The sequence below is a fragment of the Pleurodeles waltl genome, chromosome 11, assembly GCF_031143425.1.
Source record: "Pleurodeles waltl isolate 20211129_DDA chromosome 11, aPleWal1.hap1.20221129, whole genome shotgun sequence".
Lineage (NCBI taxonomy): Eukaryota > Metazoa > Chordata > Amphibia > Caudata > Salamandridae > Pleurodeles > Pleurodeles waltl.
Window position 1 is genome coordinate 77553026 of NC_090450.1, and position 23322 is coordinate 77576347.

The window sequence follows — 23322 nt, forward strand, 5'->3', positions numbered from 1 at the left end:
CTCACAATTACTGTGTTTTATGATTGTTGTACTCTGTTTTATGGCTGGTCGGGTTATATTTAAATTGTGGAGGTAAAGTTACTTGATTAATTTTGTTGCCGCTACGTTGGGGATAGATGGGCAGAGAGTTGCATTTCTTTTTTTTTAACGTAAAAAGAGCACTCATGTTCTACATTGATAGAAATTAAACTTTAAGAAAGTCTAAACTCTGTTGCCTTTTCATCACTACACATAAGCAACCCTATACCCATATCTTGCATAGTCAAATGTATTCAAACTTGCTATCTTGAGGCCAGAATACCTTTACCTGTTCCTCCCAGAGCACACTCCACTTGCAGAAAGGGAGCAACAATAACATTTTTAGGAAACATCCCCAAAGCTGAGATTTAAGGCAGCTACATGGTCCACACAACACACCTTTGCAAAACATTTGTGTGTGAATGTTTTAGCTGCCAGCAAGCCAATGTTGGTCGGGCAGTGCTACATACCCTTTTTCAAACCACTGCAACACCAGTAGTTAGCCACCACTTCTATGGCGTGGAACTGCTTTACAATCTATGCAGAGCATGTGTCTCTACAGCCACACATGCTACTGAACGGAATGTTACCCTGTAAGCATCTGTTCGTGGCATGTAGTGCTGTAGATTTACATGCACCCAACTTCCTCCCGAGACCTTTGGCCGTTGCAGTTTCATTACATTTAGCATGCTCATCACATTACTTACACATACTTTAAACTCCTTTCTCACCTACCTGCAGGAAAACAATCCATCAGTGTAATTGATACCCATGCTCATTATCACAGAGAGGAGTCGTCACTTGACCTCATGATTTGAACAACTTCTTCGAAGAAAAGCAACTTCCACAGCTCTGGACCAACATGAGTATGTAGAGCATATAAGTCTACAGCACTGCATGCCACAAACAGATGAGAGCATGGTAACTTACATTTCCCTTATACCCATCAGCCCCCATGAGTCATTTAAATGCTCTGTCTGATTGGTTGGATATAGCCTGGATAGGGTATCCAATTTTGATTATTTGGGAATTAGGTTAACAACAAACTTGTCCTGGTCTTCCCAAGCCAAGAAAAGCAGTATGAAACTGCCAGCATGCATTCCACCAAAGTAAGACGCATCTCTCCAGCTATAAATGTCTACAGCGCAAAGGCAGTAGGAAGGGCTCTATGGGGCTGAGATGTGGGGCCATTCAGAATTGACAAATATGGTAACTGTTGAAACTAATGTTTTAAGAACATTGCTGAGCCAGCCCAGAAGTTCCCCTTTGCATCCTCTGCACTGGGATATGGGCATAAAATCTATCATACTCAAGGCTAAATTAAGACCCATCCTATTTTGGTGGTGACTAAAGTATACCCGGACACTTGAAAACTAGTATAGTACTTTAAGTATAGTTGCTCTTGACAAAAGTAACAAAATAAAATGGATACTTAACATCAAGGATATCCTATTTCAATTAGGATTGGCTCACTCCTGGGACTGTATGGGGTATCGTACATCTCTCAATAGGGAACATGTCAAGGAAGCTTTTTGAACATGAAACCAAGGGTTGGACGTTTTCAGCGGTAAGAGACAGGGGTCTCTTACCTCTGATTTCCTGGCCTTATAAAAAATACTGGCAGTTGTTTTCAGAATTACGATATGGAACCCTTCCAGTCAACTGTCTCTCTATCCTATCTAAAGTAGGAAGCCCCTGGAGTTGGGAGCTTCCTGTGCCCTGTCTGCCTATAGGCATACCAAACTATAGTTCATCTTAGATTCTTCTGCCCAGGCTATGAACACCAGAGGAAGCGCTAGATTGCCTGCATTCTAACTGTTTAGAGATAGGCACAATCTCTCGTGGCTCTAAGGCTGCTGTGAGCTGAAACTAAATAATCCATTGTCTGCAGTGTAGCTGAATTCCTCCTCTGGAGCTGGATCATAAGAACTAAGATGCCAGTACATCCATAATCTTGTTTTGGTGTACCTTTGCTTTGTGGCCGCTAGAGAAGTTGTCACTCCAATTCATACAGTTTTGTTAGACCCACTAATGCACTTTAATGTTCTAAATTTGCTGCCACGTATTATTAGTATTATGGTGTCATTTCGCCATTTTTAAGGCGTCATTACTTCCTGTTTTTACCCGTGCATAATGCCTGTGTTCTTTTGCACCTGCTATGTTTGCACTTTGTTTTACGTATTTGAGAACTTATTCTTACTCTAGATATGTAACAATCCATTCTGCTTTATCTTGATATATATATTTAGATAATGAGTGCTTTTCATCACTCTTATTTCCTTTTTAGCATGTACATTTTATTCCTGTATGCATTTGCTGTGTACACTTTTCTAGTTATTTTAACCGAATAAAGTATTCACTGAAACCTGAACAAGTGAAGCTTAAACTATAAAAGTTATCCCTACAAAGGTATTGCAGATTGTCACATGGTTCTGCTACATGTTTTCTGGATGAGAGTTCCAAAGCTGTGATGCATCTGCATGCTAACACTAACATCCTTTTTACTAGCAGTTTAGTGCTTGGACAGATTTAGTGTGTGCTTAGGTTAGTACTTTTGGAACCTTGTACATATGAAAGAAAAGCCAGCGTTCCAATTGGTGCTGCTTTCAAAGCAAACATTTCAATTGGACCTCTATGTACTATTACCAGTCTGGTACATGTAGGGTTACTGAGACAACAAGTGAATTAAATCCATCCCAGTAGCAAAAGTTCTGCTGTGTTTTCTGTATTGTAATGATGCTTCAGTGATTGGAGGGGAAACACTAGATACATTCTGTGATAGTTTCAAGCCGGTTAACCTCTTAAGAAAGTAAGGAAAGTTTTACCACAAAATACAGATTTTTAACAAATGTAATACACGCTGGCACAGCATGGGCCAAATATTTGACTTGTTGACAGGCAGAGGAGGTTTTTGTTTGTCAGTTGGTGTTTGGATTTTGTCAACTTTAATAAGTGTTAGAAACCTGTTGGTTTAACCTCAAATTGGGGTTGTTGCAACTGATAACATTACAGTTATTATTTCTGTATTTGTCAGCTTAGTTCTCTTCACCTTTACCCACTAAATGACTTTTCCTCACTCTCTGCCTTGTACTTACATCTGGTGTTTCACAATGCTATAACTATCCTCTTGTCACCCTATCTGTATTCTTGACGTTCAAATCAACCAACAGATATTTTACTTAGTCCCTGTGCACACACTTGATACCTAAAACAAAAATGCCATGAAAGTTTACTATAGGTAAGACATAACTATATGAAATACCTTGACTCGCTTGTAGATAGGGGGCCGCTTGTAGAACCAGGCTGCCCAATTTCTAAGCCTTCTTTTGGCCTTTGTTGAGTGGCCAGTTATCTCCATCTGCCACTGAGGTTAGACCTATATGCCCATTAATTCAAATGCTTTTCAGAGACATGTGCCAATTGACAAACTGTATATAACATCTGTCTTGTTTAACTCTGTGTGTGCAGCAAATACTCCCTGAAGTCTAGTTGTAGGGTTGATAGCCAGTTTGTACCCTCAATATTTCAGTACATGCTTGCTTGATATTCTGGCCATTACAATTGGCATTTTGTTTCCAGTTTTCTATTTTCCCCATGACTTGTGAATTGTGTTAACTAGAAACAGGTGTAAGATGCTGTTGTTTCTTATGGAACTCTAGCTAATTGCTGCAGAACCCATCTGTTAACAATGATTCTTCTTAGGAATACTGTGCTTCTGGTCATTACGGTTTAGGAACTGAGAAGTTTGCTGCACATGCCCAAATGTGACATAGACCTGGATCTCGTCAAATGTTTGTCATTATCTGGTTTCCTTACTCTGCGTAAGGTCACCTTAAGGCCACCTCAAACTGCTGGATTTCTACTAGGTAAAAAGTAGGATTTGGCTCTCATCTAAGTAATTATTACAATTTAGTCACCAGGAATAATTTTGACAATTAAAGTATCCAGCAGGAAGAGATTGTCTTCACGTGGGTTGCGGAGACCAAAAAATAAGAATAGTCTGCAAACGATAACAAGGTTATGTGTACATTCCGCATCATGTATGTATATCGTAAGCTGTGAATATTTTTATAGTGTTGTCAGCTTGTTTCAGACCAAAAATTGGACTAGCATAAAAGATAATATTTCCATTTTGTGGAATATTTTGCCATTTGAAAAAAAGTTATTTGTTGTAGAGATTAGGTAAATAAAATATTAATTTTGATTTTAGACCTCTTGGCCCAGAAAATCTTTTACTTCGAGGAGCAAGATTAAAAAACACCAAAGAGATTTTTGGTAAGTATAGCAACATTGTAGTGACATTGTAATGTTTTTTCTTAAGTAACTTTCTTAAATAAAGTATAATTGATATTATTCTGACAGTTATGATATTAGAAATACAAAAATACTTCTTTAATGGCACTGTGTCAAAAGTGTTTACCCTTAAGAGGACTACCAGTGCAGTAAAACCAGCAGCCCTGTGTCAGAACACGCTCCGCAGACCTAGCCAGAGTATGAAGAGGGGAGAATGAAAGAAAATACATATTCTTTTGTTCAATATAGTTGGGTCTGTAATTTTTGTAATTTAGGTCTACGATTTTGTAATGAATTTTAATCCGTTGCATATCCTTGTGAGTAATATCAGCTATTTTTCAGGTTCTAGCGCTTGAAGTTAGAAGTGATTTTCTAGTTAAGTCTTGATTTTTCCACCCTCTCACAAGACAAGAAATGCACACATGTAATGTTTATTGGTTATTCCTTGGAAAATAGGCCAATAGAAAACCATGAATGACTGTTAAATAGGAAATCTAATTTTGATTCTTTTGGAGATGCTTTATAGTCCCTTCTGAGGGAGGATGGAGGCATTTGTCCCACTTTGCTAACTTTATAGTTGCATAAGGTATTTGAAATAGGACAGGTTTTATTGAGTGGGATTTTATTGTATCAGTGCACATTGATATTAAGTCTGCTCTGAAACTCACAATATAAGATGGCAAGAAGATGGATAAAATTAATACACAAATAAGGATCAGTGAGGACTACAATTGGTTCACAAAAGCTCTAAAACTTTTACTCATGTACACTTGTGCAGACAGTTGATTCAACTGTTCTTAGTTTTCACAAGTGTAGGAAGGGTGTACCGTTAGATCAGATAATTTGTGACAAGTTGTACATGCAATCTATATTACTTTCATTAAATGTTGCTGTGCAGGCCCCTCGTCTTCAATTCTTAGTGGGAATTTGAATGCGGTATACTATATTTTCCATGTTACTGCTCTTTATACTTTAATTCTAGACATTCTTCAAAGGAATTGTGGTCTGTCACGCACTGTTTGGCTAGCTAATACCAGCTGACAGGTCAACCTTCTGTAAAATTGGTTCTCCAAAAAGTAGGAAATTCACTTGCATATATTTACATATTTACACCTTCGATTGGATTGAGGTGATGGCTTTGGGAATTGTGAAAGAATTTATGGAGTACCTCTTTTTTTTTTTTTTTTTTTTTTAAAGAGGCTTAGGCCCTCATTATAAGAATGGTGGTAAAAACCGCCTACCGCTGCGTCGATAGCTGCCAAAAGACCGCCGTCGCAGCTACCAGCCATCTGCCAGGTTATGACCACAGATGGATTTCCGCCACAAGAATGGTGGAAATCTGGCTGTGGCCATGATGGCGGTAAGGTGGCGCTGCAACTACCAGCAGCACCACGCCAGAAGACCGCTGCCAGCCGTATTATGACAAATACGGCCTGGCAGTGTTCTGCCGGCTTTAGAAGCGCCCTATCCCGTCTTCTGCCGGAAGACCCCCTGGATCCAGGTAAGTCTAGTCTCCGGGGGAGGGGGGTGTTGTGTGTGTGTGAGGTGGGGGGTGCCTGTATGTGTGTGCGTGTATGCGGGTGTATGTTTAGTGTTGAATGCATGTATGAGTGCATGTATGTTGTGAACTGTGAATGCGTGTCTTTGTGTATGTTTGGAAGTGTGTGCGGATGTCTGCGATTGGATGTAAGCATGGGTGTATAGTGATGAATGAGTGTGTGTGTGTGTGTGTACGTATGTGTGTTAAGGGGGCTCGTGGATGTAGAAGGGATGGGAGGAGTTTGGAGAGGTGGGGGGTATCTGGAGAGGTTGAGTGGGTGCAAGACCCCTATCAGTGACAGGGAAGGAAAACCATGGCGGTGAGCGGGTCATAATCCCTCAGGTGGGACAATGGCGGCCGCCAGGGTGGCGATAGCTATCTCCAGCCCGGCGGCTGTTACCGCTTTGGCGGTCGGAGTGGTACATTGTCATAATGTGTCAGTAAGTACCGCCAGCCTGTTGGTGATACTTACCGCCACATTATGGCCGACTGCCGGGGTCGTAATGACCCCCTTATCCCTCTAAATAACAAACACACTTTAAACAGCAAAATTATACAATTAAAATTCAAATTAAAAATTAGGACAAAATTCTCAAAAGTACTCAGTCGTCTGTAGATGTTTAAGTTACAATAGTCGAAGCAATTTCAGATGAATTAGTGTATACAAAGGATGAAGAAGGCTGTTCTGTATTTTCATGTTCTTGAAACACTAAAATAATACATGACAAAGTTAAAAGTCCCCTTTATTTCACAGTCTGCATATTTGATTCTGCCTTTAGGTAAAACAGGGTTACCCAATCAAACTGCCAGCAATAAGAGCCTCTTCAAATGGTCAGGGACAGTCAGTAAATATGGACTGATGACGACACGTTTTGAATTTCAAGAAAGTTATTTTATTTTTTTTCCTTATAGCATAATCCGGTCCTGCTAGGAAAGGAAACTCTTTAAGAAGTTGCTTATTCATTTTCGTAGTAAAAGAACACAGATTTCTGTTTTGCAAGTAATTGTTTTAATATCAAAGGGTGTAAATGAAAAGTTGTAAACTTTCCCCCCCCCCCCCCCCCCAAAAAAAAAGAAAAACACCATCACTGCTTCACTTGCTGGCCTTGCCTCCGAGTCTGGGCTGGTTCCCTGAACATCAACACTAATACAGACTCCATCAACATTGGAGAACGAGAGACAACCCATTGTGCTCCCTGACTCTGCACCCGTCCAACTTCAATCGAGGCTTCAGTTGGCACTTATTGAACCACAATCTTCTCCATCCGAACCACATCCTCAGGGCAGGTCACATACACTACATTGCTTGTTCAGGACAGGCTCCAATAATGACTATGATGTATGAGATGAAATTGCCAACACTACCACAAAAAAACTGGTTTGCTGACCTCTTGGATGCCAGTGGTCTTGACACCTCTCCTTATAGTGGCTCCCTGTAAATCGCCAGATTGCGAGTAGCTTCGGATCTTCTTTGTGTGATACCACTTTTTTGTCTCTGCACCCTTGTCCTGAGAGCATAGTGGTGTAGGGTTCCACCAGTTGAACAAATCTGAATACTTTTGCGCCCTTCCCCCCGGAAAGGGAGTCCAAGAGTTGGAGACCTTAAGATAAAGGGAATCTTTTTCCATCAGTTTGTCCCTTTGGCCATCAATGTCAGTCACCAGTGTCTCAGCTGTACCCATGCTTTCTGGGATTCTTTGCACCAGTCTACCTAGGTGTCCAGGAAGACATTCGCCCTGTATTGAACGTTGCCATAAAAACTGTCATGTCATGGGCAAGTTTACAAATCGTTGTGGCCTGGATACCAGGGCTTCCATTGAGTGAGCAGGTCAACACCACACCTGGTTATGGTTCACTTGTTTTTCAGGCAGTATCCACTTGTCCTTTATGGACATGCTGGTAGATGTGACTCTTCTCTTTGGGGAAAGCAGAGTTCACCTGGAGCACTTCAAAGCAAGCAGACCGCATTGCATTACTTTGGCCCCGCTGCACCATCATGGCAACCTCATTAATCCCTTTGTTCTTTTTACAGCTTTAGCAAGGGTACCCCATTCAGACAACCTCGTCCGCCTCAGCAAGGTGCCTTGTCATTTTGTGGCACAGTCAGACCCCACGGTCAGTTAAGGGCAGAATTCAGTCAACTGTGCCCCATGCAGTCCCCAGTCCCCTACTTTAGTGTGACCTTAGAGGAGCATCACAGCCATTTGGTTGGAGGCAAGATCCAATGTTTTTTACTGTGTTGGTAGACATAACATCAGACTGGTGATTCCTGCAAGTTGTCCAGAACGGGTATGCTCTACCCTGAATGGCTGATCTGCCACACCTTCCACCATCACTGGAACGACTGACTGAGGACCATCTGTCTTATAGAAGGAAATGAAAGCCCTTTTTGCCAGAGGAGCTATCGAGAGGCTCTCTGTTCCAGAAATGGGATGTGCCAGTTATTCCCGTTGCTTTCTGTGCCAAAAAAGGACTCAGTCCTTTGTCCTATTTTAGATCTGCTCCCTCTCAAAGGCTTCTTTCCACAAGGACAAATTCAAAAAGCTCACCTTGGCCCAGGTGTTGTCTGCCCTCGATCCTGGGACTGGATGATGGTTTGGACCTGCAGGATGCCTATTGCCATATACCCATCCTGGAGGAATATCAGCACTACCTTCTGTTTTCAGTGGGACAGGAGCATTTTCAGTTCTCTGTGCTCCCTATGGCATCACCAATGCCCCTCGGGTGTTCATGTAAGTGATGGAGGTGGTAGGAACACACCTTTGGAGGTCAGGAGTCGCAGTCTTCATCTACTTCAAAAATTGACTGTTGACAATGGGCTTTCCCCAGGCCGACGTCGACCACTTCCATACAATGGAAAACCTCCTGTCATCTTTGTTATTGATTATCACTATATAGAAGTTACACCTGACTCTTCAGATGCTGTATTTCTTTGGAGTCATTCTGGACACAGTTCAGTTTTGTGCCTTTCTCATGGAAAGGACCATCCTGGACATTCAGGCTATGATCCCGATTTTTCAGCCTCTGTCCTGGATTTTAGTGACGTCAACTCTGGGGCTGCTTGTACTGATGATTCCCTGCATCCTGCTAGCAAAGCACGCCAAGTGGCATAACCAGTCTCCAGAGTGAGATCTGAAGTCTCTGTGGGCCCAACATCAAGTGGACCTCTACAGCCACATCAAGATTTCAGAAGAGACTGCAAAAGACATGCAGAGGTGGTTACTGTACTGTGATTTGGTCAGTGGCAAACTCCTCTGTCTACCCCACCCAGAGCGGACAGTGGTGAATGATTAATCTCTTCTGGGTTGGGGCGGTTACCTGGGGGCAGGAGAAGATCAGAGGCCTCTGCTGTTCAGTGAAGTCCCAGATCCATATGAGCCGAGGGCCATCTGATTGGCGTTGAAAGCATTCCTTCAATTCGTGAGAAGCTGGTACAGGTGCTTATAGACCACACCCCCTCCATGTGGTATTACAAAAAACGGGGCCAGGTGGGGTCATGGACCCTGTGCCAGGAGGTAGTAATCCTCTTAAAACACCTGAACCATCAAGGAATTTTCCTGGTGGCAGCCACCTGTCGGGTTCTTGTCCTGGACATCTTCCAGGCAGCTACGTGGGTATCACTTCAAATGTTCACAAATCATTACTGTGTGGACTGCCAGGTTTGTAGAAGGGACATTTTGCCCACTGAGTCCTACATGACTCCTTGGTTTGAGTCCATTCACAGTCCCACCTCCAAATTCTTAATTCTTTGGTATCTATTCAACAAGTGAGAAATTCACGGGTAGAAGTCTCTATCAGAAGACCGAGTTACTTACCTTCGATACAATATTCCTAATTGAGACTCTAACTGCAGATTCTTCACTGACCTTCCCATCCTCACAGTTCTGTGACTTTGCCTCTCACCATTAATAAGATCCCACATCTAGGAGTCTACACAGTGGCCAAAGCCAATTTGGTTTGGTGGCAGGACGTCTAGGGGTGTGGACAGCCTTGAAAGCAACTGACGTCGGCAAGTGCAGCCTATATTGACTCCTCAAATGACGTCACATACTGGTGAGAACTACTGCTCAAACGTTTAAGGCTCCAGTCTAGCACCTGGGTGAGGAAATCTGTAGTTAGTCTCTGCCAGAAAGAGCATTTCTTAAGAGAAGTAACTTGTTATGCTGAACAATATTGAACATATTGGTTGAGTTAACTTTTGACCGAATCCTTGATCTGCCTCCTGTCACAAGATCTTAAGCATACAATTGTAGGCAGAGGTAGTTGGTTCCAGCCTTAGACTAGCAGTGTCTTCAGTCCCTTTCATCTGCTGGAAGACAGTGAAGGAATAGCGGGGGTGTTTGTATGCATCACTAGTTTCCAATGCATTTGTAATCTGTACCAACAGTTCCCCACAATTGTTGAGTGGTACCCAGGCCCAAGGTGACCTTTACATAGACATTTACAACTGCATGAGAACCTAATGCCAAAGAACCTATGATTTCCATTCTCTTTGTGTCCCCTTGGTGCAAAATTGTCCTCTAAGATCGCCCCTTCCCCTTCCTTAATTCCACAGCTCTTAACAAGAGTACATCTACAATCGTATTTAAGGTTGGAAACTAGCTAAAAAGGGTTTTGATTAAACAGGCTTGTAAGATTATGGGTGCTCACCAACTTTAACATGTAGATCCACTCGGAATTCCCACAAGCATCCACCTCTGAACAGATTTGTTCACATGGAAATTCAGCCGTACTAGTGGGATTTGGGTGTGAGGTAATTACATTTTCAAATGCAAGATTAGTTTACTCCGCCTTGGAATTTGCTCTGCTAAATGTTTCTACTGATGTTCTTTAATGTGCAAATAGCTTTGTTGAATCTGCCTTTAGCTTTAGCAATAAGTTGCATTTGAACTGTCGGTGCATATCAAAACTAAGAAAATAACCGAAAGCTTTTGTTAGTTTTTATGCATTTCTGCTGCTGTCGTCGGTGTTTGTGGTGGGGTTTATTTACCTAAATCTTACAGTAGCTGCACTGTATTACATGTTTGAGACCCAGAAAAGGAAGGGTTCATGGGCCGTTCTGGCTTCTCTGCTGTATGTTTTAGTCAACTTGTTCTGCTTTGTGAATCTGAGATACTCATTGTCTTCAGTTCAACAAAATGTTAGGAGAAGCCAAAGTGATGTCACACATTTGTTGATGAGGTCCTGTTACTTCACCTGTGGACCCGCTGAGGGAAATATCATAAAAACCGTCATCTTGGAGCTGCTTTCCTGGTCCTTGAAACCTGGGGCCGTGCCAGATAGTCTAACAGGACAAGGGTAGCACTTGCTATGTCTGACTATCTGGGAGTTCCACAGATACACTGTACAAGTGGGGACTCAAGGCTACATTTTACCTCTATTCATGGCTCTATTTTACCTATTCAGAGAATAATGTGCCAATAAGACTCTCTAATGATCTTAACCTTCAGTCTTTTGTTTCTCAGGTGTTGCTGTGTACACAGGAATGGAAGCTAAAATGGCATTAAATTACAAAACTAAATCCCAGAAAAGATCTGCTGTAGAAAAGTAAGTTTTATGTACAATATATCCTGCATTAATATCATAATGACTGTCCCTGAACTTGGTTGGGCCAAATGAAAAAATACATTTTGCCAATGCTAGGCTTACCTACTGCTTCAAACAGTAGGAATATTGGTTCCACAATTATTCTCCATATCTTCTCCCTTGACGTGACCTGCATCAGAGATGGAGCATTGGAGTGGGAGAAAGAAGGGTAATGGTCCCCTTTACATCACTGTTTGGATTCTTCAGACACTTAATAGTGCACTTCTTTTACTTCCTTAAATTGCTTCTTTTAGGCCAGTAAGGGTAGGTACTTAGTGTAAACTATGATTTAACTAAGCTTTAACAAACTTTTGTGATTCATTGGGTGTATACTGCTACTAACAGCTTTTCCATTTTTAAATCTCCTAATACTTGACCCCTACCCATTTTTCCTTCTCTTTTTTGACTATTTTTCTGTTTGTGTCTAGTGGGCTATCTGCCCCCCCCCAACACCCTCCTCGGAACATATTGGAGTAGACGGCCACAGTCTACCCCCATGAGGACAAAGACTTTTAAGGCTGTTTTGAGATGCAGGTACAACTCCATGTCTGGTTGAGCTGCCTAAAATAGGGATTCACTTGGTGAAGAGTCTGTGCTGAAAAGAGGGCATTGTCCCCTTCCCAGCAGTAGCTCACCAGTGTTGTTCGGTGCTTATACATGTTTTCATGCTCTCCCCCTTAACTTTCAGTTTTTCTACATAGATGGATCTTCATAAAACGTAACACAATTGAACTTAGCTGACAAAGTTAGAAGATTTGCAAGCTTTTTGCAAATCCGTCCATTGTGTCAAAAGTTTCAAGCAAATCCTAAAATGCCTTTCAATGGAAAGTGTGGCTGAACCACAACAACACAATGGCCACTGCCATTGTATGATATATATTTTTGTGTGTGTGTATAGATGTGCACAGCGAAAAAACAATGAAAGGAACTTATGTTAAATTTATTTCTTAATGTTAACTGCACTTTATTTTTTTAACAGAATGTTAGATATTTTTAAAACATACATTTTAGTGTTAAGAACAGAAAGAAACCAAAAATATCCTTTAACACTGAATATCCGGAGTTTTGTGATGCTATACTACATCCTTCTATCAGATGAACCCCCAGGTTGTGAGCACCTGGTTGATTGCAGGTTCTGCCCCTTGGCAAGGCCCTGCAGCCAACCCTTTGCAGGCAGCCAACCCCTTTTGCGAACCATCTTCACTGAGGTGATACATCCCATTTGATGTCATTTTTATTTGCCACTTACCCATGCACGTCACTTTAATGATGTAACGTTTTTCAGTTCATAAGGTGGCAGAGCATTGGATGTTATAGCTGCATACAGGGGAAAGTTAGCTGAGCAGAAATGTTAGAGCGGCCTGACAAGCTCACTGAATCTGTCAAAGTTCAAAGATGATCTTTTGTGGCCTTATTTGAGAGGAGGGGCATTTGGAACCCTCCATAGGGTTCAGGTTCAAGAACAAACCATTTCCAGTAAAATCTTACTGAAAGATTGGGTGAGTGCTAAAAAACATGGTAGACCATCCAAAATAAATCACAGCACCACCCATGCTGCCAAGACTATGAGAGGCATAGGTTATGAACAGACACCAGACATTAAAGGTGAACATGGGCTTCTTTGTGGTCAAAAGGAATATAGCCAAGAAATTATGATGCCCAGAAACCCCAACCATCTCAGAATGGCGCAAAACATAGATTGATATAGAGTCACGTAATAAGTGATATACGACTGCATAGAATGTTCATGAAAAAACATGAAAACCTTTGGTGTGAGGAGGGTTGACGATGGTTGGGGAAAGGCAACTGACTTGTGACAAATATTCTAGGGGTTATTTGGCAAATTGAAGAAGCATACATGGAACAATATGCATTTTATTCTTATTAAAGCCAATTTCTCCATGTTGCAATGATCTTCTGTGTGTGATCCTATTGTGTGGTGATATTGTTATTGTATTGAAGATGTTTCAGGTATGACAGAAAAACTCAACAAAAATGTTTTTCAAAATGGTCATCCTTACAGCATATTTCTCACGCTGCCTGGTTTCACATGTCTCTACTGGCCTGAGGAAGTTTCTGTGGGTGTGTTCTGTCTTCCCCATCACACTGAACTCAGCACATTGTGGTTTACTAAGGTCTTGATTGTGTTAATTTTACACTTCATAAAGCAAAGAGAACATCTAGATTGTATCTTGATAACTGGTCTGATGCAAGATGTGTTCAACAGACTGGTTCCCTTTACATTTTTTTTAATCCTTCTTAGTTCCACACAGGGGCTGCATTTCTATAGAAGACTATTTGAAGCAATTCTGAACTGTTGTAATTTCCTAGCGAGATAGAATTTTTACATTTTACAGAAATATCACCCCTTTTGTTCTTTTTGTCTACCTGTTTGGGCTCTGTTTAATGTATTTCTTGGCTCCACAAACGTTTGATCCATTAGGGCAGGTGGGTAGTCTGAATCTAAACTTGCTTGTATGTAAGAAGCTTCCACTCTTAAAGGTCCTCATCTGAGAAAGTAATGGAGGTTCTCCTGTCCTTTGAGTTAATTCATAAAGGCTGCTTATTCTTGCAGATGGATGGGAAAAGTCACAAATGGTGCAATACAGAGCATTATAGACCTTTTCATACTCCCATAACATTTGAAATGTACAATTTCTATATGTGAGGAGTTGATTATTGAGTTGGTGTTTTTTGTATTTTGTTAGATTGAAAAGAGCAGAGCTCGTTGTTCAAAATTTTTCTGGTGATGAGATTCTGTGGGGGCTTTGTGACTAAGATTTGTTCATGCTCCAGTTGTTCAATCCCAGTAATACCTTTATCTAATGTTCAATTTTTGCTGGTGACCTTTCTGTGCGACTGAAATTGTACTTCCTGAAAATGTTAATAGTGAAGTCTGTCTTGCTGACTGCAGTTACCTCTACTAGGACAGGGGGCTGTTGATTGTTATTCCCTTGTATCTTAACTGTTTTTGCTTCACATTAGGCTATCCTTCATTTCTAAGGTATTTACGGTGTTCAGCCTGAGTGAAAATAGTCAGTTGCTATATATTTTTCATTTCAGCATCCTTCCAAAGTAGTGCAGAACCTAATTAGAGTCTAAGCAGCCCATAGGTTTTTTGTAAGTCATCTCAAGTAGTTAACAGTAGACAAGAGTTGTTTGTGGGCTGCTTCTTGTCAAAATGGCCACATGGTTGTTAGCCGATCTCCTGTTAGTTTGGGATTTGACGCAAAAGTGGTTTGAACACCTGTCTGTAGAAAAGTGGCTTCATCAGCCTTCTTCTGAGGCAAGTCAATTCTTTATTCTTTACATGTGTGAAGCGACAGTCTGGGGGCCTGTGAGTGCATTTATGCTGCGCTAAAGATGATGTGCTGTTAGATTGCGCTGTTTATCCTCAGTTTGATTTAATACCTAGTGTTGGTATCTGGTCCTTCTTTTTTTCAATTTTAATTTGCAACTATTTGTATATCTATAGTCTTGTATTCATTAAAAAAAAAGTTACTTTTGTTTGCTACCAGTTTTTCTGATAAGTTCCAAGAGCCCCCACAGGCTCTCTCTATTGCTAAAGGGACCTCACCAGAACCTTTTTGGGGTACAGACGTCGCAATTTTATCATCATGATCAGCCAGAGCGTCAGTGCTGCAAGACAGTCCCATCTTCAAAGTTTTGCATTCATCCCGCCCAATTGACCATTGATGCAGCAAGCCATCTACCATGCTGGCAGACAACAACCTCTGCATGATGGCCTCAGTGATGCACTATTCATCTATTCAAAGAGCCCACCTGGCTTTACCCTCGCCACATTAGCCTCCCTTTCACAGGTAAAGATGCACTCAGTGACATCACAAACATCTGTAGCTAGCTATGGACCATCAACAAGGAGTAGGTGACATTGTATAGGTTATGGTGGGGCTTGAATTGATAAGCTGTTGTTAGGGCTGTCATCCTTGGTGTGGTTTCCTCTGACTTTTTGCCTTCCGACCTCCTGTTTTGCTGACTTTGTTTTTATTAACTTTAGCATCCTGGGCACTTTACCAATGCTGACAGTGAGTGTTGATACCCCGAAACTGGTGGCAGGATGCTATTTTCCAGTGGATGACCTGGAAGTTCGGGCTGAACTGTTCCCATAGGGAGCAGGGTCAAGACTAATGTGCATATGGCTGTGACTGGAGTGAATGTTTGACGTTGTTAAGCATTCCAATCATCATCCGTTCTATTTGCAACCTAGTTTTGGCAGCACATGGAGCAGTTTTCATTATGGGGTATTGACATGAAGAAGTCTGAACCTGTATGTTATCCAAGCCCATTGCTCACAGTATTGCCTGCGCCACCAGAGATAATGAGCGAAAATCGTGGGTTAAGGGGGGCATTTACACAGTTTATCCCGCAGCAGCCAGTGAGGGCTTGCAAATAGAAAGAATTCAACAATAGGGTAGTCTAGGAGTAGCTAACAGCAAAATCGAATCCAGCAGCCAGAGCCATATCCCAGTGCCAGGTCCTCAAGGGATGCATGAGAGTCCAACAGCATCTGTCCTCCACCACGGCCCAGCCACTAAAAGTTTGCTTATGGAATGTGAACGGTCTCAGCAGTAAGATGAGGGAGAACAAATTTACAAACTTCTTACGTGACTTCGACTTCCTGCTGTTACCGGAAGCCTGGATGCAGACACTGACACCCCTTGTCTGCGACACCCCTTGTCGGCTTAAAGAATACCGCAATGGAACTTAAAAAGCCAGCAGGTTAGGAAGGGCGAAGCAGGGGCTTCACTTTATATTGTCACAGGAAACGCGCTTTACTGCTTATTTACTTTGGCACTTTTCCAGCAAAGGACTTGGTCCCCACTTGGAAGCTGTCCTGGACCAACAATCATTGTTACTTATGCAGATACAACCAGGAAAGATAGCTGCATCTAATTTGCGTTTTGCTTGTCCTTTTAGCACATAGATGAAAACTGCCAGCTTTAAGAGCCCTTCCATTTAAGCCATGCCACCGGGCTTTCTAAATGGGAACTATATATATATATGTGTTCGATGGCATGTGTAGCTGCAGATACACATGCTGTGTACATCCCGCCATCTGGTGTTGGGCTCGGAGTGTTACAAGTTGTTTTTCTTCGAAGAAGTCTTTTCGAGTCACGAGATCGAGGGACTCCTCCACATTTATGAGGACAGTCCTTGTTCCTCTGTGTAGGAACTTGATTTCGGTTCCGAGGCCGGATGTTTTGGTATCGAAACCTTTTCGGCTACTTTTTTCGGTTCCGACGATACCTTTTGTATTTTCGGCGTCGTTGTGTCTCGGTGCCGACTCATTTCGGTGCCGCTGTCTCGGTGCCGAACTTGCTCGGAGCCGCAATCTCGGGCCGAAGATTGCTGTGTGGCGGTATCTCGACCGGAGTCGGATGACTTCGACACCAGCGTGCCCTTTTTCGGTGCTGATGATCGGTCACCTATCTTTCTGGTTAAGCCATGGCCGGTTGGCGGTGGAGTCTCCTGGGCTTTTGTGGTCTTCTCGTGAGTTTTATGTTTCAACGTCTTACTCACGGCGCCGACGCCATTTGCAATCTTCTTGCTCTTCGGTCTCTTAGTGTCTTCCTGGACCGAAACGCTCGACAGGCTTCACAAGTATCTTCCTTGTGTTCTGGCGACAGACACAAGTTACAGACCAGATGCTGATCTGTATATGGATACTTGTTATGGCATTTTGGGCAGAAGCGGAATGGGGTCCGTTCCATCAGCCTTGAAGAGACACATGGCCGGGCCGACCAGGCCCCGAGGGGGGAATCGAAAAAACCCCGAAGGTCCACCGGAGCTCTTCAAAAGTCGGTGTCGACCTGTTATAACTAACCCGATACCGAACGCAAATACCGATGATTTTTCAGAGATTCTAACTAACTTTCCGAACCGAAACCCGGCGCGAAAAGGAACACGTTCGAACCCGATGGCGGAAAAAAAAACAATCTAAGATGAAGTCGACGCCCATGCGCAATGGAGCCGAAATGGGAGGAGTCCCTCGATCTCGTGACTCGAAAAGATTTCTTCGAAGAAAAACAACTTGTAACACTCCGAGCCCAACACCAGATGGCGGGATGTGCACAGCATGTGAATCAGCAGCAACTAATGCCACGAACAGATGTACACTGGGTAAGGGACATTTTCCATATATATATATATATATATATATATATATATATAGAGATATATATATAGAGAGATATAGAGATATAGATATACGTATTTTTATTTTATTTTAGTGGTTGCCACTAGGGAGTTATAGTTAGGACCTTATACAGAGTGTTTTTTGTTTTGCCAATAACATTTACACCGTTTGATGAATCTTCACAAAATTTTCAAAACGTACACATTGGTCAGTTCACCTGCTCTCTTGGAAGGTTTTGGATGATCTGTCAAGCGGGAGCCGAGAAAAGGAGGGGGTGCGGGGATGAGGGGGGGGTGTAAATCCGTTCAGTAGTTTCTGAGATATTAGAGTTTAAAAAATATAGACATATAGAGACTCAGATCCTCTGCAGATCTGGAACTGCGGTTTTGGATCCGTGGGAAAAGCGAGGCCCTGATTGACTGGCTGCAACCTGACAGAAAAGTTGCAGCTTCCATTTTGTTTTCTGGATCGGCTTGGGGTTGGGAAATGAAGATACAGGTATTCTAACCCCATAGGACACATATGGGCAAACAATTGCCAAATAATTTTTTTTTCGTCCGATCTGTGGATCAAGAGAGAAATTAAACATAAAACAAAAAACACTGCATCCAACCTCATGCTGCACACAGTCAAAGGCCGTGTGCAACTTTGATTCGGTTGCAAGGAGGAGGGTTGTCCTCCGGGGCACTGGTTAAATTCACATCTGTGTGTGCTAAAAAAAAAAAAAATACACAGAAAGTCACTGAAAAACAAAGGTTACAGGGACTGTTAAAAATTAGGTCTCTCGTTGGCAGAGGACCACAATCCTAGTCAGGGTAAGTCACAAAACAATCCAAATCATCCTGTGCTCACCCTCTGGTAGCTTAGCATAGAACAGGCAGGCTTAACTTAGAAGTCAATGTGTAAAGTATTTGTGCAATAACTCATACAATAACAGTGAAGAAACCACAAAAATGCACCCCACAGGTTTAGAAAGTTAGCTAATATTTGTCTGACTAAAATAATCAAAACATAAATCCAATATGCACAAGTAGAGATATAACTTTTTAAAGGTTTAAATGAGTCTCAATCCTCAAGAATAACATACAGTACCTGGATTGTGTAGAAAATAACGATGCACAGGGGCCGTAGAGGAGGAGATGCGTTGAAAATTAAGGTGCTGCGTCAAATTTTCAGTCACAACAGACAATATGCTTTGTCTCTTTCCCCGCTCCAACGTGATGCGTAGATTTCCTGGAACGCAGCCTTGGTTCCTCACTGCAGTGCAAGGTTATTTTGATGCCCAGGGATGATATGTTGAAAATCTTGAATGTGCTGGTAGAAGGAGCAGGCGCTTCGTCAATCCAGCAGGCGATGCAGCGAAATTTCAGCTGAAGCGCTGATTTCTGCGGACATTGCATCGATTTTCTGACGTGCACGGATTTCTTCTTGTTGGTGAAGTTTTTGTGGCCCTGAGACTTAAGAACAGGTGGCAAGCTCAGTCCAAGCCCTTGGAGAGCACTTGTGGGGAAGGCAGAGTCCTTCCAGCAGTGTCAGAGGCCAGCAGACAGCAGGGCAGAAGCTCTTCCCAGAAAAGCAGTCCAGATGAGTCCTTTGGGCAGCCAGGCAGTCCCACTGACAGAGTCCAGGTGTAGATCCAGAGGTGTCTGATTTGTGAGGTCAGAGACACAGTATGTATACCCAAAGTACTCTTGAAGTGGGGGAAACTTCAAAGAGTGGTTTTGAAGTGTGCATGTTCCCCTTTCAGCCCAGTGCTGTCTGCCAGGATCCCTGTGAGAGGAGGTGGGGGTGTGTATCAGTCCTTTGTGTGAGGGCAGGCCCACTGGCCTTTGAAGTGCAAGAGAGACTCTTCCTGCTGAAGGAGACCCATTCAGTATGCAGATGTGACTGAGTGTCCTGTGGTTATGGCTGTCTGGGTGAAATGCGCATACAGACCAGTCGTGGATTGGAGACAGGCTGTAAGGCACAGATGGCAGTGAGTGCAGAGAAATGCCCACTTTTTAAAAAGTGCCATTTCTAAAATAGTAATATGAAATCGAAGTTAACCACTAAGCAGAATTTTCTATTACTATTCTGGCCATACTAAACATGACAGGGCTACTCCTTCTATACCAGAATCTGACACTTAACAGTATACGAGGCCATTACTAATGCTAGTCTGAGAGGAGCAGGTCTCACAGTAGTGGAAAATGAATTTGTGAGATGTTCACTGTTAGGACATGTAAAACACATAAGTACTTGTCCTGCCTTTTACTTACATAGCACCCTGCCCTATAGGTTATCTAGGGCCTACCTTGGGGGTGACTTGCATGTAGTAAAAGGAGAGGTTAAGGCTTTGCAAGTAGTTTTAAATGCCAAGTCGAAGTGGTAGTGAAACTGCTCACACAGGCCTTGCAATGAAAGGCCTGGGACATGATTAAGGGGATACTTATGTGGATGGCACCATCAGCGCTGCAGGCCCACTAGTAGCATTTAATTGACAGGCCCTGGGCAAATGTAGTGCACTTTAATCGGGACTCAGAGGTAAATTAAATATGCCAGGTGGATAGCAATCAGTGTTACCATGTTTAAGGGAGAGTGCGCATGCACTTTAGCACTGGCCAGCAGTGGTAAAGTGCGCAAGCCCCCAGCTTCTTCATGGCGCAGACCACCTCAAATGCTTCTCTTTCAATGGCACTCCACCTCTATTCTTGTGGAAGTACCCTCCTGCTAATGAAGGCTACCGGTTGGTCTAAGCCCTTCTCATTCAGCTGTGCTAAAACTGCCCCATGCTATACTCTGAAGCATCCGTCTGCACTATGAATTCCTTGGAGTAATAAGGGGCCCTGAGTACAGGTGCTGTGCACATGGCTTTCTTAAGGGAATCAAAGCATTCTGGCAAGCCTCTGGCCAGTTCACCAATCTGGGCTGCTTCTTAGAAGTCAGCTCAGTTAAGAGGGCAACCATGGTGCCATATCCCCTAATAAATCTCCTGTATTAGTCAGTGAGGCCTTAGGAAGGCTCTCACTTCAATTTGGGTTCTAGGGGGTTGCCAAGCCATGATTGTTTGTCTTGGCCAGGAGGGGCTGCACCTTGCCACCACCTACCAGGTATCCCAGATTCTCGACAGAACCCTTCCCCATCTGGCACGTACTGGCCTTGATTGTCAGTCCTGCCTGTTGCAGGGCCTGTAGCACCTCTTGGAGGTGAAGCAGGTGTTCCTTCCAGCTGGCACTGTAGATGGCAGTTTCCTCTAAGTAGGCAGCGCAGACACCTCTTTACCAGGCAGGACTGGGTTGACCAGCCATTGGAAGGTAGGAGGGGCATCCGTCAAGCCAAAGGTCATCACCCGTAATTGGTAATGTCCCTCAGGGTTTGAGAATGCTAACCTCTTTTGCCCCCTCAGTCAAGGCGATCTGCTAGTATCCTGATGTCAAATCAAAGGTACTGAGGAATTTGGCAACGCCTAGCCTGTCAGTGAGCTCGTCAGCTCAGGGGTTGGGGTGTTCGTCAGTCTTTGTGACGGAATTGAGACCTCGGTAGTCCACACAGAACCGAAGTTCTGGTTTGGCACCTGTGGGGCGGCCTGTGGTACCAATACCACTGGACTGGATCAGGGACTGTTGAAGGTCAATCATCCCTAAAGCTAGCATCTTGCTCACTTCCTCCTTGATGCTGGCCTTCACCCTATCTAACAACCTGTAAATGCTGTTCTTTACAGGGGGGGGGGGGGGGGGGGGGAACTGTCTCCTGTATCAATGTAATGGACGCACAGATGTCTGTCCAGGGGTGAGGGGAAAACCAGGAGGAAAACTGACCCACTAATTGGTAAGCCACCTCGCTGGTCAAGGGTCAGGGAGACAGAGAGATTAACACCCTCCACTGACTCATCACTTTTCGGTGCAGATAGGCGATCAGGGAGAGGTTCACTCTCCTCCTCCACACCCTCATCTATCACGAGGAGCACGCTCACTTCAGACCTCTTAAAGCAAGGTTTGAGTCTGTTCACATGGAGCACCCTTAGGGAGTTCCTAGGGGTCTAGAGGTCCACTAAATGAGTGTCCTCCCCCTTGCGCTCCTTGAGAGCTTTGGGCTCCACTGATTCAGTATCCCATACTTTGTCGCCAGTATGAAACTCCACCAGTGGCCGCCTTGTCATAACAGCATTTTATTACCTATTGACTGGCTACAAGTTTGCTTTTGGCCTTTTCCCAAAAGTGGGGCATCTGGTTGCACAAGGCCAACATGTAGCTGACCACGCCCTGGCGGGGAGATTCCTGGGAGCTTTCTCCCACCCCTTCTCGACAGTGCTTAAAGGCCTCCTAACAGGGTAGCCATAGAGAAGTCTAAGGGACTAAACTCTACCCCCTTCTGGGGCACCTCTTTGTAAGAAAAAGAAAAGGCATGGCAAGAGGACGTCCCACTTATGCCTCATGGCCTCAGGTAGGCCTGCAATCATGCCCCTCAAGGTCTTGGTGAATCTCTGAACTAGACAGTTAGATTGAGGTTGATACGGTGTGGTGAACTTGTAGGTTACACCAAACGCTTCCCACATGGACTTCATGAAGTTAGTGCCTCTGTCAGACACTATCTCTTTGGCCCTACCTGGGTAAAGATCATCATTAAAAGTTCTGGTCACCACAGGTGCAGTCACCGTCCTCAGAGGGATTGGCTCTGGGTAGCGTGTGGCATGGTCCACCAAGACCAGGATGAATTTGTTGCCTAGTGCTGTCTTTGGGTCCCGTGGACCAATAACGTCGATACCCACCCTTTTGAAAGGGGTGCCAACTATGGGAAGTGGGACCAGGGGAGCCTTCATCTTTTTCTCTGACTTCCCACTGGCCTGGTAGGTGGGACAGGACCTGCAGAATGTATCTGAGGCTGTCTTCGTTTGGGGCGAATAAAATTGTGTGACCGGCCTGGCAAAGGTCTTGTCTTGTCCTAAATGTCCTGCCAGGGGTATGTCATGAAACATTCCCAGTAGGAATGCCCGGTAACACTGAGGGACCACCAGCACACCTGCCGCCCCAGTACCCGGAGCCCTGGGCTCACTATAAAGGAGATGTATATGGTGGGGCGAAAGTTGTAGTTACCTTAGGGTGCGAGTTATAGTTACTTGAGTTAACCATAACTGCTGAATTTCTCTAGTTCTGTGCGCATACATTCAGAACCTAACTATAACGTCCCTGTAACCTTTGGGTTTTTTGTGTGTGTGGAATTATATATATATATATATATATATATATATATATATATATATATATATATATATATATAATGTAGGTGTCCTTATGTATTCTCACACACCCTGCACAGCCACCCCAGGTTTCTGGCATTTGCTGTTTGCACTGCTAAAAGCCAAAATGGTTGGGTTTATATATAAACAGTATCCTTTCTAATATTTTGTATTCTAAATTTCAAACCTTAACCTATTTTAAATCTCAAACACATGAATAATAAATATATTTGCACTTGGTGCTTAGAAAAACTGCAATGTTAACTGCAAAATAGGAATATAGACATCTACAAATTTCTAGCATTAATCTGTTCAGCCAGTGTTATTAGCTTTATGCGCAGACCTTTTGAATTCCTCCCATTTTTACAGATCTCATAATTTCTAAAAGAACACAGTTCTGTCCGTTCCTGAAAATCGCATACAAGGGTTTGATTGATGGCTTAATTCAGAAAGCCGAGGTTTGAAAAGTCTAAAATTATTTGTGTATGTTTTCTTCTATGTTTCAAGGTAATT

The 23322-nt window shown here is 43.2% G+C and overlaps 1 protein-coding gene across 3 annotated transcripts in view; it reads left to right on the forward strand.

Annotated features, from left to right (window-relative positions):
• The window catches only part of ATP11B (ATPase phospholipid transporting 11B (putative)), a 456703-nt gene that overhangs the window by 160237 nt on the left and 273144 nt on the right, over nt 1-23322 (forward strand). For all 3 annotated transcript variants that reach the window (XM_069213099.1, XM_069213101.1, XM_069213100.1), the window contains exons 9-10: nt 4229-4293; nt 11317-11398. In XM_069213099.1, the coding sequence (XP_069069200.1) occupies nt 4229-4293; nt 11317-11398 (147 nt within the window). The remainder of the gene's footprint in view (nt 1-4228; nt 4294-11316; nt 11399-23322) is intronic.